The 14,958-nt window shown below is 38.5% G+C and overlaps 1 protein-coding gene across 2 annotated transcripts in view; it reads left to right on the plus strand.

The window, feature by feature from the left end:
• The window catches only part of LOC142341717 (uncharacterized), a 188,137-nt gene that overhangs the window by 69,070 nt on the left and 104,109 nt on the right, over positions 1-14,958 (plus strand). For both annotated transcript variants that reach the window (XM_075392882.1, XM_075392881.1), the window contains exons 16-18: positions 96-277; positions 928-1,119; positions 7,171-7,339. In XM_075392882.1, the coding sequence (XP_075248997.1) occupies positions 96-277; positions 928-1,119; positions 7,171-7,339 (543 nt within the window). The remainder of the gene's footprint in view (positions 1-95; positions 278-927; positions 1,120-7,170; positions 7,340-14,958) is intronic.

A 14,958-nucleotide genomic window follows, 5' to 3' on the forward strand; every position in this document is an offset into this window, starting at 1 on the left:
AACGTTTCGCAAGTAATAAAACTCTTGAGTTCGCGATTTCATGAGATGAAAATTGTTGATAAAATATTATACCAATGAGAGCTATGGTTTTTAAGGTCCGAAGGGTGATAGCTGCTCGAAATGTCAGACGTACGACTGTCCAGGGGAAAGAGGATACCCGGGGTTACCCGGAATCATAGGCCAGAAGGGCGAGAGGGGTTTACCCGGGCTGCAAGGTCCTGCTGGACAGTCAGGTCAAAAAGGAATTCAGGGATTGCCTGGTTTTGCTGGAGCTCCCGTTAGTTTTGACCCCTTCTTGCCAGCCTTTTATTTACGGGATATATAATTCTCAAGCTAGTCGGAGTTTTTCTGTTATTACTTTTTAAAAAAATATGGTGCTCTGAAAATGGGAAATCGATATGTTGATTTAAGTAAAAATAACCCAAATGGTCTAGTGTAGAACTCAAAATACAAGCTAATCTTAATCAACTGACCGTCTGGAGGGAATCGTCTAGAACTTTCTGTTAACTTTCAATCGAAAACGGGCTTGTTGCTGTCAATAGACTCAATGTTATATCAATTGAGGCAACATCAATTTTCGTCTCTCAGCACTACTCCGCTGCAGAAGCACTATATAGGCTCTTCTATTCTCTTTCCAAACCAGGATATCCACCTTGGACAAAGCTTCGAAAACTTACTAAAAGGTGCCCTAGAAAACCTACGAAGCATGATACGGCGCCGTAAAAGGCCGTATCAAATTTTCATCGGCACTGTATTCTTAAGTTGTATTAGCCGAATCCAATATTCTGCGCTATTAAAACGATTTTAAATAAAATGCATATCTCATTGAAGTTATTGTTTACAGCTTTATAATAATCAGTGGATAAAATATTTACAGCTTAAGCTTTCAATTGGGTCCTTGTAGTGGAACTTTATTTGTTTTTTTAGGGTTTTCCCGGAGATGCCGGACCACAAGGATTGCCCGGAATGAGGGGAGAGAAAGGCGAGGCTCTGTATCTGCCAGGGTATCAGGGCATTAAAGGTGACATTGGAATGCCTGGAATTAAAGGGCCAAGTGGGCCACAAGGGCCCCCGGGTGCTAAAGGGGAGAGGGGATATCCAGGCGGATCTGGACCAAGGGTGAGCTGCACACCTTGTTGATTTCTCACCAGCTGTTAGAACGTCTAGAGAATGATCAAATATTATTTATGCGTAAAGCAGGCTTGATTTGATATAGTTCGACAAGAAGCTGTACTTGTTCAAAGTAAACTGTGCTAGAGAGTTGAAGTTTCGAGAATTATGGAAGAATACAAGGGAAACAAGGGATACAATGAAAACAAGGGAACGGGTTCTAACAAATGCCCAGTTCGAGATCAAAAGACCAATTGCTGTAATGGAGCGGGGTAAAGGCTGACAGATACGTTGTGTAGTCAGTACTGATTCATTTCATTTTCACTATCGCTGCACATTTTTGGATCGCATTACCTCTCTCTAAAGCAAACAAAACAACCGTTTAAAATCTACTACACTTTCAGTTGAACTCATTTATGCTCTATGTGGAAGCAGTTGACAACAATTAGAACAGGGAGGCTCGGTAATGTGCGTTCGCACATAAAGTTACGACCCCACTCATCCACATTTTTGACATAATTGTCTGCCAAATGATTAAGAGAAAGGAAACTTTCTAAAATACACATACCGTTCAAAATTAATTGGTAAATGCGTATAAAATAATTTGATTCAAACGCAAATGACTAAATGAATTAAATAATGCTGCATCGGAGAGCCAATGGTACCTGCATTAATAACATTATGAGACAAGCAAACAAGAAAACAGGCAAACGAAGACATAAGTTACCGTCAAACTAAATATTTATTCTCCTTAAAGCTCATTCATCAATTCATTCAAAATTGATTATTTTATTTCGAAAAATGATTAAGAAAGCCAAAACAGCATCAGATAAAACCTAAACTAAACAAACCAAACTGACTTCAAAGTGGATGAAATCTATCCCTAATGAGACTCGATAACAAGTGGACGAAAACAGGAATAACAACCAGTAGCTTTCAACGAAAATTACTGGATAGGTTCTTATGTAACTCCTTTGGAAGCCAATGGACCAGTGAGACGACGAATAACTAAAACTGCATTGGAGAGCCGATATAGCATTGGAGAGCCGATAGGAACTGCCATTAATGAGACTGTGAGACAAAATAAACAAGAAAATTGATTTACAAAGACGAACGCTGAATAGACCAAAACTGAATATATATTTTTCCCAACACTTAATAACAAAGTCAAATTAGCACCAGATAAAACCTTAGAACAATATAAATCAGATCAGAAAAGGAGTCAAATATGTCTGTATAGCATCATGAACAAAATAACTTGTACTTCTCTCGATAATATATGATGCCGATTCTTACTGAAGCTAGGTAAGAAGTCGACAAAAAAGAACAAATAGTCAAAGCTCAAAAATTTACTTGAGTTTTTGAGAGCATTTAAAACCAAAGAATTAGAGTAAAAGAAAACTATTAGCATCGACTGAATTTTTCAAATAGGTTTTCTAATTAATTTTTCTCAAACGAAGTTTGTAGCAATTATATTAGTTCTGTCGGTCTTTTTTTATGCGATTTTTCGCTTGACCGATTTTTCGTCTGACGAATTTGACTTTTCGTCCTAAAAACCGGGATAAACAGGTAGCGCCCAGCATGCATTAAGTTCTCTTGGAGCCTTTCAGCTCTGTTTCAGCTCAAATTGTTCTGGAGACTTATGTTGTGAAGGGCGGTTCTTAGAGGTTGACGACAACCCCACTGTTGACCCCCCCTATTGCCCCCACCCCCACACCGCGCTTTTGCCCCTCCCCCACCCCACTGTTAACCATCCCCTCCCCATCAGACCCCGGTGTACCCACCCCCCCCCCCCCCCCCCCCCGCCTCCCATGGCTACTGACGAACAACCGGTCGCTAAAAATACGCAATTTTATACTAATTTTAACAAATTTTTTCAAGCTTTTTGAAATTTTTTGTCATTTTTGAGTTTTTTCAGCCCACTCAAGGAACCTCCTCTATGGTTTTATATTAGGTTACCGCATAGTTTCTAGTAGTAGTGGAATGGTTTCAACATTTTAACATCACGAATTTTAGCATTTTTATGACAAAACGTGCAAATTTTTTCAATTTTTTGAAATTTGTTTTTCATTATCCACTTCTTTCCAGACGCAGGGGCCAGAAGATGTCCTTAAGGGTTTGATAAGAAGTTACTGAAACATTTTATTTGCCATTGAATAGCTTTCAAATTTTTAATATGACCATTTTTATCATTTTTTTTTTAAAAAAACGTGTATTTTTTTCAAGTTTTTGTCGGCTTTTAGGTTTCTCCAGCCTCAAGACTCAAGAAACCTCCTCTAGGGTTCACAAAAAGGTACTTTATTAATTCAAAATGTAATGAATTGTTTTTCCAGATTTCAACACCACGAATTTTATCATTTTTTTGACAAAACTCGCAATTTTTCAAATTTTTTTAACATTTGTTTTCAGTTTATTTTCGCTACTGTCAGTATATTTGTCATTATTGTCATTTTTTCAGGTTTTTCAGCCTAACAGAAAATCTGCGTTAGGATTTGATAATGAGTTACTAAAAAATTTTTGTGGGCCATGGATTAGTTACAACTTTTATCACAAAATCTAACAGTTTTCTTGCAACTTCTAATTTTTTTCAAATTTTTTGAAATTTTTTGTTATTTTTTTTTGGTTTCTCCAACCTCAACAGCCACATAACCTCCTTTAGGGTTTGAGCATAGGTTAATTCCTAGCTTCTACATGTAATGGAAGGTTTTCCAAGATTTTATGATCAGCAGTTTTTAAAAATATTTGCAATTTCTTCTTAAGTTTTTCTGAACCTTTTTTAAAATTTTTTTTCAGGCACCAGGGTCCTAGGGACCTCCTCCAAGGTTTTATGATAAGCTGTCGCATAGTTTCTAGATTAATGGAATGGTTATCAATATTTTAATGACTCCAGCCCTAGCACTTTTTTGATAAATTTTTTTTTTTAATTTTTGGAAAATTATTATCATGTTCCAAGGTTTCAATAAACCGTGGCTAGCTAAATTATCATGTTCCAAGGTTTCAATAGACCGTGGCTGGCTAAATTATCTTGTTCCAAGGTTTCAATAAACCGTGGCTAGCTACTGACAAAGCCAACCGCTCGCCGGTCGTTTGAGAGCAATTCGCCCGACGTTAGTCGGTTATGTTTGATAACCTTGAGACCTGTCATTCTCCAGAATTTGTTAAGCGAATGAAAAAGCGAGATACATTCAAAAATCAAAAACAGTCATTAAGGTTGTAAGGCGACAAAAAACCAAAACGAACCCCCCCCCCCCCCCCCCCCCCCGCCCCCTCCCCACGGATAACCAGAAACCGCAAAATTTTTATGTAATCTCGAAGTATCAGAACCATATAACCAATGAAAAGGAAGACAATCGCGCTAGAATTTTGTTAGAAAGAAGAGGAAACTTTTTGTTTACTAAGACTATTCTACAAGTTGACTGAAAAGATAACAATATGCGACGTTTTTTTCGCTGATTTTCTTAATTTTTTTTTAATCAATTTCATACCAACCATATACCATAAATTTTTCAACTAATAGAGACATGATGGGATAATTATTTACTCCCCGGGGCCAGTTGTACCTCTGATTAGATGAGACTAAGTCTTAAGACTACAATTTAACAACGATTTCGAGCAGAACTCTAGCTTCCTCAAACAATTTTACAAAAACAGTGTTAAAGCCATTCACCCCTTAAAATTTCAACTGAAAAGAGTTTGAGTTTTCAGTTGGGTTACATTTCATTATCAATGAGCATTCTATTTAAGGGGACTCCGCGAAAAAAAACGACAAAAAGAGCCACAGTTGTTGAACAGTATCATAGAAATTAGTTTTTGTTTCACCAAAAAATGGATGGGATAGGTCATTAAGGTAACAAGTTGTCAAGAAGCAGAAAAAGTGGCACAATTCAAAAATCGCCTAAAAATTGCCTAATAACTTTTAGTGTCATTAAAATGATTACCTATCAACTGCAACTAATAAATAAGTTCCATTATATAGACCCAGTGTAAGCCATTGAGACCTGTCATGTTCCAGAATATGTGATACGATTACCAGAAGTCCGGTACCGGAAAACTTCAAAAATTCATTTAAATTCGGGCCAGAAAATGGTTTGGAAGCAGTTGAAACCATACACTATTCATAAAAAGTTTTTAAATTTTAGTTATGTCTTCTTGGAAATCCAATGCGATCTGTTTTTAATGAGATGATCTCACAGAGCAACAAAAAATCTCAAATAGGGCAAATACCCAAATATCACGAATTTTTTTTTCAAAAAGTTATGGAATTGAAGCAACGATACCCTTAATTCAAAGGTATTTCACTAAAAAGATTAACCTTTTCATTCCTCAAGAAAGACGATGCAACCTGTTTTTACTGAGAATTGGTGACCATTTGACAGAATTAAGAAATAAGTGACTGAGTTCAAAATCTCACTGAGATTTTCTAGAAAAATTTATTCAAAGCCATAAGAGCAAAATGTTGTCAACTGAAAGCATTCTATGGGTTCACTTCCACTATTTAAAGGCAACAGGATCTTTTGTTAGTGATGCTACGCCAGAACAATAGATGCTGGTAAAACTCAAGAGTTCAATGAAATAAAACACTTTCGGGAAGCCATAAAATCTATAAGGTTTTCTCTGAAAGCAATCTAAAAGGTTATTGTGTCTCGTTTTCACGTAACTAGAAGCTAGTAATTAATGATTTTTGATAGAAAACTAATTTAAATAAAAATTGCCAAATTAGTTTTTTAAAAAGATATCATCTGAGTACAATCAGAACAATTTTTGATTTTCAAAAGCAACGATGAGACCAAAACTTGACCTGATATTGCTGCACGTATTAATAACAAGTAATTTTTTCACGTGTTACTGAAAAGGATAAGACAACAAAATTTGAGACAACAAATTTGAGACAACAAATTTCATATATCAAAAAAAAGTTCTGACTTTGTTCTTAAAGATCGTTTTAAAATAGCAAAAAAACTGGCCCAATTGTCATTCAAGAACATTCGTAGGGGAAGCAATAGTGGAAATATACCTCCTTTGAGCTTCCTCAAATTTTTGTGAGCAGTTTTCATGGCGCTACATCCGGCAAATTTTAATAAAGTGTGCTAAAAATTGTAATTGGTATCACTCTTGATGAAACAGGACTGAGTTTTCAAAAGTTCACAAAACAGCTAAAATTGTTGGATCAAACAATTCAGCAACCGTACTCTATATTTATAGGAAAAACCAATAACAGTATTTTTTAACAAATTTGACATAGATCACCAAAATTGATGAAAAATTCTGGAAAACGTGAACAAAAAACAACTGATATCAGTCAAATGTTCACAAAATTTTAATCCTCGTAAGCTGCTTGGAGAAAACGAAACTCAAGAATTTTTTAAATTATATATTTTACGCTCTACATAATTTCGAATGATACCGCTGACAACTCTCTACGATGAACATATCGCTCGGACAAAATTGACTGAACAAAAAACTAGTTGAGCATATAGTTCCTCCTCGTAAGGTTGACCGGAACAGCAACTGTTTGTTACATCTAAAGTACGTTTCCTGAATATAATTTCGCTAATCCTTGAAGCGTGGCTTTTAATCAATCGAGCTGTCTTTCTTTTTCAAATTTTAGCAGTCTAGTTTCCTACCTGTCCGGTCAGAGGTTTTCGCCATTAAAAATTAATGAAAAGGTTAGAAACAGTGTAAAAAATTTCCACTAATGGCTCACCAATTTTTAAGCGTCGAAACCGTGAAAATTCTCAGTATTTTAACGCGTATTTTTCTATATAGCGGTGAAAATAACAGTTGAATATTTTATTCCCATATAAAAAACTACTCTCATAAGGTGCTTTGAAGCCTGGAGTAGCATAGGGGCACATATTTCCACTGAACCATATCAATTTTTCTACATTGATCATAAAACGCTTCGTCAATTAAAATTCAGACAGGCATAGATATTAATTGACGTTTGAAACGTATTCGTCTGACGTAACTGTTTTTTTTTCGAATAATTCAATCGTTTTTATTCTTAATAGATGGGGGTGATCGTTTGGCTGACATAAGATTAGGCATGTCGACGTTTAGGGCGAAAAAGGGAACCGTGGCTCTGACGGTCGAGTTGGTCTCATGGGTCCACCTGGACCTCGTGGATTCCCTGGTCAGAAAGGAGATCCAGCCATTGGACAACCAGGTACTGAAGGGCCAAGAGGCCAGAAGGGTGAACGGGGAATTGTGGGACTTCCTGGACAAAGAGGTCAGAAAATTTGAAATTATTCTCCTTTTTATTCATCGAGTTGTTCATGATTCGGGAGATTTGCTTGAGCTGTCGGAAAGGTTTTGTGTGCCATGCTCTGGTAACCAAGTTTTGTTAGAATTATTAATTGCATAGTTGCTCTCAAGCGAAGTTTGTAGAAATTATATTAGTCCTGCAGTCTTTTTAATGCGATTTTTCGCATGACTGGTTTTTCGCACGAGGGCTTATAACTTGTCCTTAAAAAACGGAATAAACACGTAAAACCCGGATTGCATTAAGTAGTTCAGCAGGTCTCAAAGAGCCTTACAACTTATAGGTATGCGACTCAGCGAAACCTGAGGAGTCATAAATTCACGTTGTGAATGGCCTTTCTTAAACGTAAGAGTTTGACCCCTTCAGCCACCCACTTACACCCCACCCTCACCGCCCCCCGTCCACCCTCCATATGTGCCCCCTCGTCCAGCAATATGTACAATATGCAATATGTACCCCCTCGTCCAGCCCTCCTAACTCAACTCCCAACAACTCCTATCGTTTGACACCCGCCTCCATGGTGTCAATAGTTGTACTAAGTTTTCTTGATATAGACGATTTTTACAACAGTTTTTGGAAAAATAAATATTTTAAAATCTTTTTTTACTTTTGCACAGTTAATGTCATATGCAGTTAATCGTGACCAAGAAAGTTTTTTATTGCTGAAAAATGTTGATGTTTAGGCCATTAGTTCATTCAGTTCCTTGGATTGTGATCCAGGACTTGTCCTGTTATGTTCTTTGTTTCGTCAAAATTTTTTTTGCGATCATATGACGTCACGATCACTTAAAATCTGCTTTGTGCTCTATTATTCATAGAGTTTGGATTGAATTGCGTGCGTGACGTCATTTGTCACAGCGAGTTTTTTGTTCGATTGCGTGATTAAGTTTTTGGTCTCACTGTATGCCTCGATCAATTGGGCCATGCAAAGCATAGCATGATGAATCCAGAACGGGACGTGAACGGTGTTTTCTGTTATTTTTTATTTTGATTTTTAGCCTGTATTTAGCCGGTTACAAGTTTTACCTTGGCAATTATATGTCATTGAAAGTCAATAAAATTCATCAGAAAAGCTATTCCTCAATTTTGAATATGAGATATATAGATTAGATTTATAATAGAAATAAACCGAACGCCAAAAATAGGAACATGATAACTTGAGGTTGTAGCTTATTTTTAGTGTCGATCTGTCATCTCTCCTATTTTACTTTATCGCTCGAATTACTCGCAACAGTCAAAATAAAAATTACTGTAGGTGTACCAGTGATTTTAAATAATTAGGCTCTAAGCTGGAAATCAAGCTGTTGGACATCAAAAATAATTGAGATGTTACTATTTTCGAAACCCTAGAAAACTTAAATTTAGTTTATTTTGTTTATTTGTTTATTTGTTGAAGTATATCATCATTTCTGCGACAAATTGAAACAGCTATTATATTTGTTGAAAAATTATTTGAAGAAAAGTAGCTGTTATATTTCTCATTTTAGGTTACAACAAACGAAAATAGAATTAAGATTGATAAAATGTTACTCATGTTTAGTACACTTCGGACAAAACAAAAAAGCGTTTGTTGAAAAAACGTCAAAGCAATTGCATCCAAAACCAAAAAATCTTGACCCATCGAAAATGTTGTTTGTTTATTTTTTCAACAAGTTTTGAAACTTTTTTTTCAAGTGGTCAACTTGACAAAATTGCTCTCAAACGAATTGAATTTTGTAGCAGTTATTTTAGTCATTTTGTCCTTTGTATGCAAATTTTTGCTTGACCGATTTCGCGTCTGACCCTTTTAACTTTTCATCCTGAAAACAAGATAAACAGCTGAAGCCTGCACTGCATCAAGTGGCTTGGCTGAGCGACTCTCCTAGAGCCTTACTAGTCTCCAAGTATGCGATTTATTGCGGCTGAGCTTAACAACTCAGAAATCAAATTAAAAAGCGCTCCAAGGTCATTTCAAGCAGTTCAATTTAGAATAGCATGACAAGCGAAATTTAATTGCTACATTCTATCGAAGCCATACGGGTTTGTTCACTTTGTTCAACATTTATATTTAGCAACTATTATTAGTACACAATCGTCATTCATGAAGTCAAACTATAACTCAAACTCGAACTACCTCAACAACCAGCAAAACAATACTACGACTTAACAGTATTGCATCAGATTCTTTGCGATTGGATTGCGAATCAACCTGTTATTGATACAGAATATTCGACAAAACTTCTACATGGTTAACAAATTTCCCATGACATCAAATTTACACTGAAAAAGTGACGTTATGGAAAAGTGTTCACATTCTGTCGACATCATTATCTACAACCAATCAACAGTTGAATTTGACATGTAAATCCACGTGACTAGCAGCATAAAAGGAGCTTGAAAAACTACCAAAAATCAGAAGAAACTTGCAATTTTGATTCTATTAAACTCACATACAGTGCGTATTGAAGCACACTTTCTTGAGCGGTAAATTACTTGTTATCGTGTCTGGTTTCTGTAGATCATATTAGTGATTGTACAGTTTTAACTTTACTTTGACTTGTGAAAAGAGAATTAACTTTGATTTTCTCAAAACTTTCTTTCTGAGGAACGAAGTTCCTAAGTAAGGTAAACTTTGTGCAAAGCACATAGTCAGTTGCTCTTACTTGCTTTAATGAAGCCCAGCCTAGTTTGAAATTGGTGTTATTGAGGCCAATTGAGAAACAAAAGCTGGTGATTAAATTAACTCAGTATATTCAAATCTGAGGTGAAACTTGTTGTGTTATTACTCAAAGACAATTCTACCGATTCCGTTCATTTTTTTTTCGTTTGATTACTTGTATGACAGTGTTGTGCACTGCCAAGTTTGCTCAATTTTGAATCATTACTTACCGAGTTATTCAACATTGAAATTTTTGCCCATGTATTAAGATTGGGTATAAAATATAAAAGGTAGCCCCACCAACGCAGTTTACCCAGCGTTGTTTAAATTTACATCAGATAGTAGGCCTACCTAACCTTCTTAACCCTGTGAAATTTTATCTCACTAGCTTTTGTGGTTAAGGAGATATCACTGAAAAACCTCTAATTTGAACTAATTTGCTTATTTGGAATTTGGACTTTTGCTTAATTGAAGCAAAGTTATTTGTTATTTGGCAAAGCTCAACAAATAGTTATTTGAAATTATTGAGTATCAAGTAATGCAACGGCATTCTAAAGTATAGCGGATAATACAGTTCACAAAAGTTAACTGCAAAAATACAATATCCGGACAGATTTGAAACCGCTGAAACGAACTGGGCGGTGTAAAGTTTTCCTTGACTTTGATAGGAGAGCAGCCGTTACATTTGGTCCGCCGACCCGGACAGTGGAAGGCAAACTGCTGTCCAACCTGATGAAGAGATTGCCGAAGGCAACCCCAAAAGAGATTCAAACAAATCAACAGCAACAGGCCAGTGAGGCGAACAGAAGAGTGCAATTCACAAAACACGTTGAAGAATTGACCTCGTTTAAACGGAACAAGCAAAGCAAACAGCAACCAGACAATTCGGGCACAACCAGCAGAGAGGAGCTTCAATCAACAGCTCACAGGTACGACAAGAGATTCCGAGACTTAGTGGAAGAAGTCAACACTAAAAGAAGTCTTGGCTACAAAATAATTGAAGATTCAGATCGACCCAACAAATTAAAGGTCCTCTATCAACAGACTGTCCACCTCCTAGAGGAAGAAATACCCAAGCAACTGCAGCGTCGAAACAAGCTTTTGCCCTACCAAGCAAATTTCATTGAAGAACATCTGAAAGAAGCAAGGAAGTGCAAAGCAAGTTTGGACTATCATTGGCTTTCATATATAAGCAAAGGCACGCAACCAGAAATGAATGCAGAGCAAAACAACGCAACCCAAGCTGTGAATGACAGCGAGAGCCACAACAAATACCCAACGGACAGCCCAGTTGCTCAAACAGTGCAAAATGGAGCAACAGCAAGTGGCCAAGAGACGGAGAATGTTTCGGAAACATCTTCAGCAAAGCAAAGGCGAGAGGAAAGGATGAAGAAATTCGATATCGAATTCGAAACCAAGATGCGACTGGAACAGGCCCGGTTCGAGCGGAGGAAGCTAGAGCTAGAAATGCAAATGAAGGAACTGGAAACCAAGCATCAACTGCTGGAGGAAGAGCGTGAGCTAGAGCGCAAAGTGAAGAGAACAGCATTAGAGAACGATGATGCTCGTTCCCAATCAACCAGTGCTCGAGACAAATCACCCTTCAACTGGACACCCAAGAAGAGAGATGTCTCTGACTGGGCCAGCAGGATCGACAACCTTCTAACACCAGAACGATCAACAGCTCGCTTCGAAGTAACCCCTGAAGTGAACAGGCACAGTCACTTCTCACGATATCGCAATTCACGAAAACGATCCTCAAGTGTTGAAGACCGAGACGTTTCCCCCAGAGCTGGTCTACTACGATACAACAGCGGGTACGCAAGTAGTAGTAGCCTACCAAAGCTGAAGTTGAACAACTTTGATGGAAACCCCCTCGAATGGCCGGAATGGTCTAGTATGTTCATTGCTACAGTGGATCAACGGCCAATATCAGACTCAGAGAAGATGAGCCATCTGAAGACTCTACTGACAGGCAAGGCAAGGTCAGCAATCTCTGGAATGGGCTATTCTTGACAGTTCTATGGTGCTGCATGGAGCATTCTGGAGAGGAAATTCGGAAGGCCTCATGTGATCATTGATGCACAACTGGAGAGTCTCCGCAAAGCAAGTCAGGTGAAACCTCACGACTCAACAGGTCTGATCAGTTTTTCAGTTATTGTTTCGAACTTTGTGAATGTGCTCAAAGAGTACAAGCAGATTGGTGATCTGCAATCAAGCTCGACATTGTATATGGCAGTAGATAAACTACCCCAAGTTCTCAAAGAGAAGTGGTGGTTCTATGTTGATGATAAAGATGAAGATTGGCCTGATCTGATTATGTTTGAAAAATGGCTATCAAGGATAGCATTCGTGCACGAAGGGTTTTCAGCTTTCAAGGGAGAGCGAAGAGAAGAAGACCGAAGAAGCACAAATAGAGACAAACGGTTCTCGAAAACGTCGAACTTCAGTGCAAGTTCCAACGTGAAAGAAACGAAGCAAACGCAAAGTGATCACTGTCTGCTAGCTGATGGCACTCATAAAATATGGAACTGTCCACTATTCAGGAATATGAGTGTGAATGATCGGTACGCAGCAGTGAGAAAGCAACGCTTATGTTACGGATGTCTAGGCAAAGGACATGCAATCAAAGATTGTAAAGTCAATGCGTGCGGCATCAATGGATGCATCAAGAAGCACAACCTATTGCTACACTCAGAAAACCAAATGGACGAAGGCAATCATGCAGTCAACGTAAGCGCAGCAACAATCAACCAGAGTAACGAAGTTACTAGCTTTCTTCAGATAGTTCCTGTCTCAATACAGAGCGGTGGCAACAGGCTGAACACATATGCTTTCCTCGATAGTGGATCAACGGTTTCATTCATCGATCAAAGTGTGCAAGAGAAGTTACGAGCCCAAGGCACCGATGTGACGCTCAACATAGCTGGCATACACGGAACGAAGGATCTGAAGACAGAAAAGGTTCCTCTCAAAATAAAGGGACTACATTCAAAGGTGCATTCAATCGAAGCGTTTGCACACCCGTCAATCTCCTTGGGAAACACGAACTACAACTACAACAAATTGAAGCAAAGCTTCAATCACTTGAGTGTTCTACCCAACAAAAGCTTCAACTTGATGGAAGTTGGCATCATCCTTGGTCAAGATGCTTATGAGCTACAACGCCCATTGGACTATAAGATAGGAACACGAAGTGAACCTTTCGCCGTTCTAACAGAGCTAGGATGGGTAGTCAGTGGACCCATGACGGGCAAAAGAAGACAAAATGTTTGTCATTTCGCCTTCACTGAAGATGTGAAAGTGGCTGAGAATATCCAAACCTGGTGGGACATAGAAACCTATGCTTCCAAAATCAACGTCGTCAGTCAGTCAAAGAAGGAACTGCAGGCACAAAAGATGCTAGAGAGTACGACAAAGTTCACAGGTGAGCGGTACGAAGTGGGAATGCTGTGGAGTGAACCAGAGCCAAACCTACCGAACAACTACAGCTCAGCCTTGGGTCAGCTTTACTCACTGGAGCGAAGATTCCAAAGAGACCCAAACCTGAAGAATTTGTATCAACAGTCAATAGATACAGATGTAGAAAAAGGATTCGTAAAGATATTGGACGAGTCCGAAGTGAAAGGCACCTTCGGAAAAAAATGGTATTTGCCACACCATCCAGTGCTAAACCCGAACAAGCCTGGCAAAGTAAGACGTGTTTGCAATGCCGCCTCAAAGTACAAAGAAGTATGCCTAAATGATAAGCTACTAGCAGGACCTGATCTGTTACATGGCTTGATTGGAACAATTTTCAGATTCCGTGAAGGACCGATAGCCCTGACAGCTGACATCGAATCGATGTTTCTACAAGTGCAAGTTCCCGAACAGGATAGAAGTTGCTTGAGATTCTTATGGCGTCCAAGAACTAACGAACCTGTTCAGATATACGAATATCAGCGTCACGTATTTGGAGCTAAGAGTTCTCCAACTTGTGCGAACTATGCTCTCAAGCGAGTAGGACTGGACAACGAAAAAGAGTATCCAATAGCAACAAAGGCAATACAAAACAACTTCTACATGGACGATTTCATCAAATCGGTAGAAACCCCTGAAGAAGCAATTGAAGTCTTCAATCAACTACAACCTCTTCTCTCTCGACATGGGTCTGAATTGAAGAAGTGGATAAGCAACAACGATGCAGTTACCGAAGCAATCCCAGAAGACTTGAAGTCAATCAGCAACACAAAGCAAGTCGAAGTGGAACCCAGTACGGAGGGATCTTCAGTGCTAGGACTACAATGGCTCGTTACTGATGACAGTCTTCAGGTATGCAGAGGTACAAACAAGGAAGTTGAAGCACCTATAACCCAGAGGAGGATTCTGTCACTGGTATCTTCAGTATTCGACCCGATCGGATTGTTTGCTCCGTTCAGTGTTCATATGAGACGACTTCTGAAAGGCATCTGGACTAAGAATGGACAACATTGGGACAACGAAGTGGAGCCTAGTGAAGAAGAAAAAATCCTGAGATGGAAAGAACAACTTCCAATAGTGGCTGAAACCAGCATCGATAGAAGATACTTCAACAGAGAGAGGGATAAAGCCGAACTTCATGTGTTTGCTGACGCATCTGAAGACACGATGTGTGCAGTGGCTTATCTACGCTCACAACCAAAAGAATACTCAGCTGACTTAGCATTTGTCATTGGAAAATGCAGAGTAGCACCGATGAGGCATCTTTCAATACCGCGATTGGAATTCCAAGCGGCAGTCATGGCAGTGAGGTTGAAAGAACAGATAGTTAAGGAACATGAAATGAAGATAAATAGTTGCAGTTTTTGGTCAGACTCAACTACGGTATTGCAGTGGATACACAGTTCCCATCGCAAACAACAAGTGTTTGTGGCCAATTGAGTAGCTGAGATGCTAGATACAACTGATGTTTCACAGTGGAAACATGTGA

Source organism: Convolutriloba macropyga, chromosome 6 (assembly GCF_964194025.1).
Source record: "Convolutriloba macropyga chromosome 6, txConMacr16.3, whole genome shotgun sequence".
Taxonomy (NCBI): domain Eukaryota; kingdom Metazoa; phylum Xenacoelomorpha; order Acoela; family Convolutidae; genus Convolutriloba; species Convolutriloba macropyga.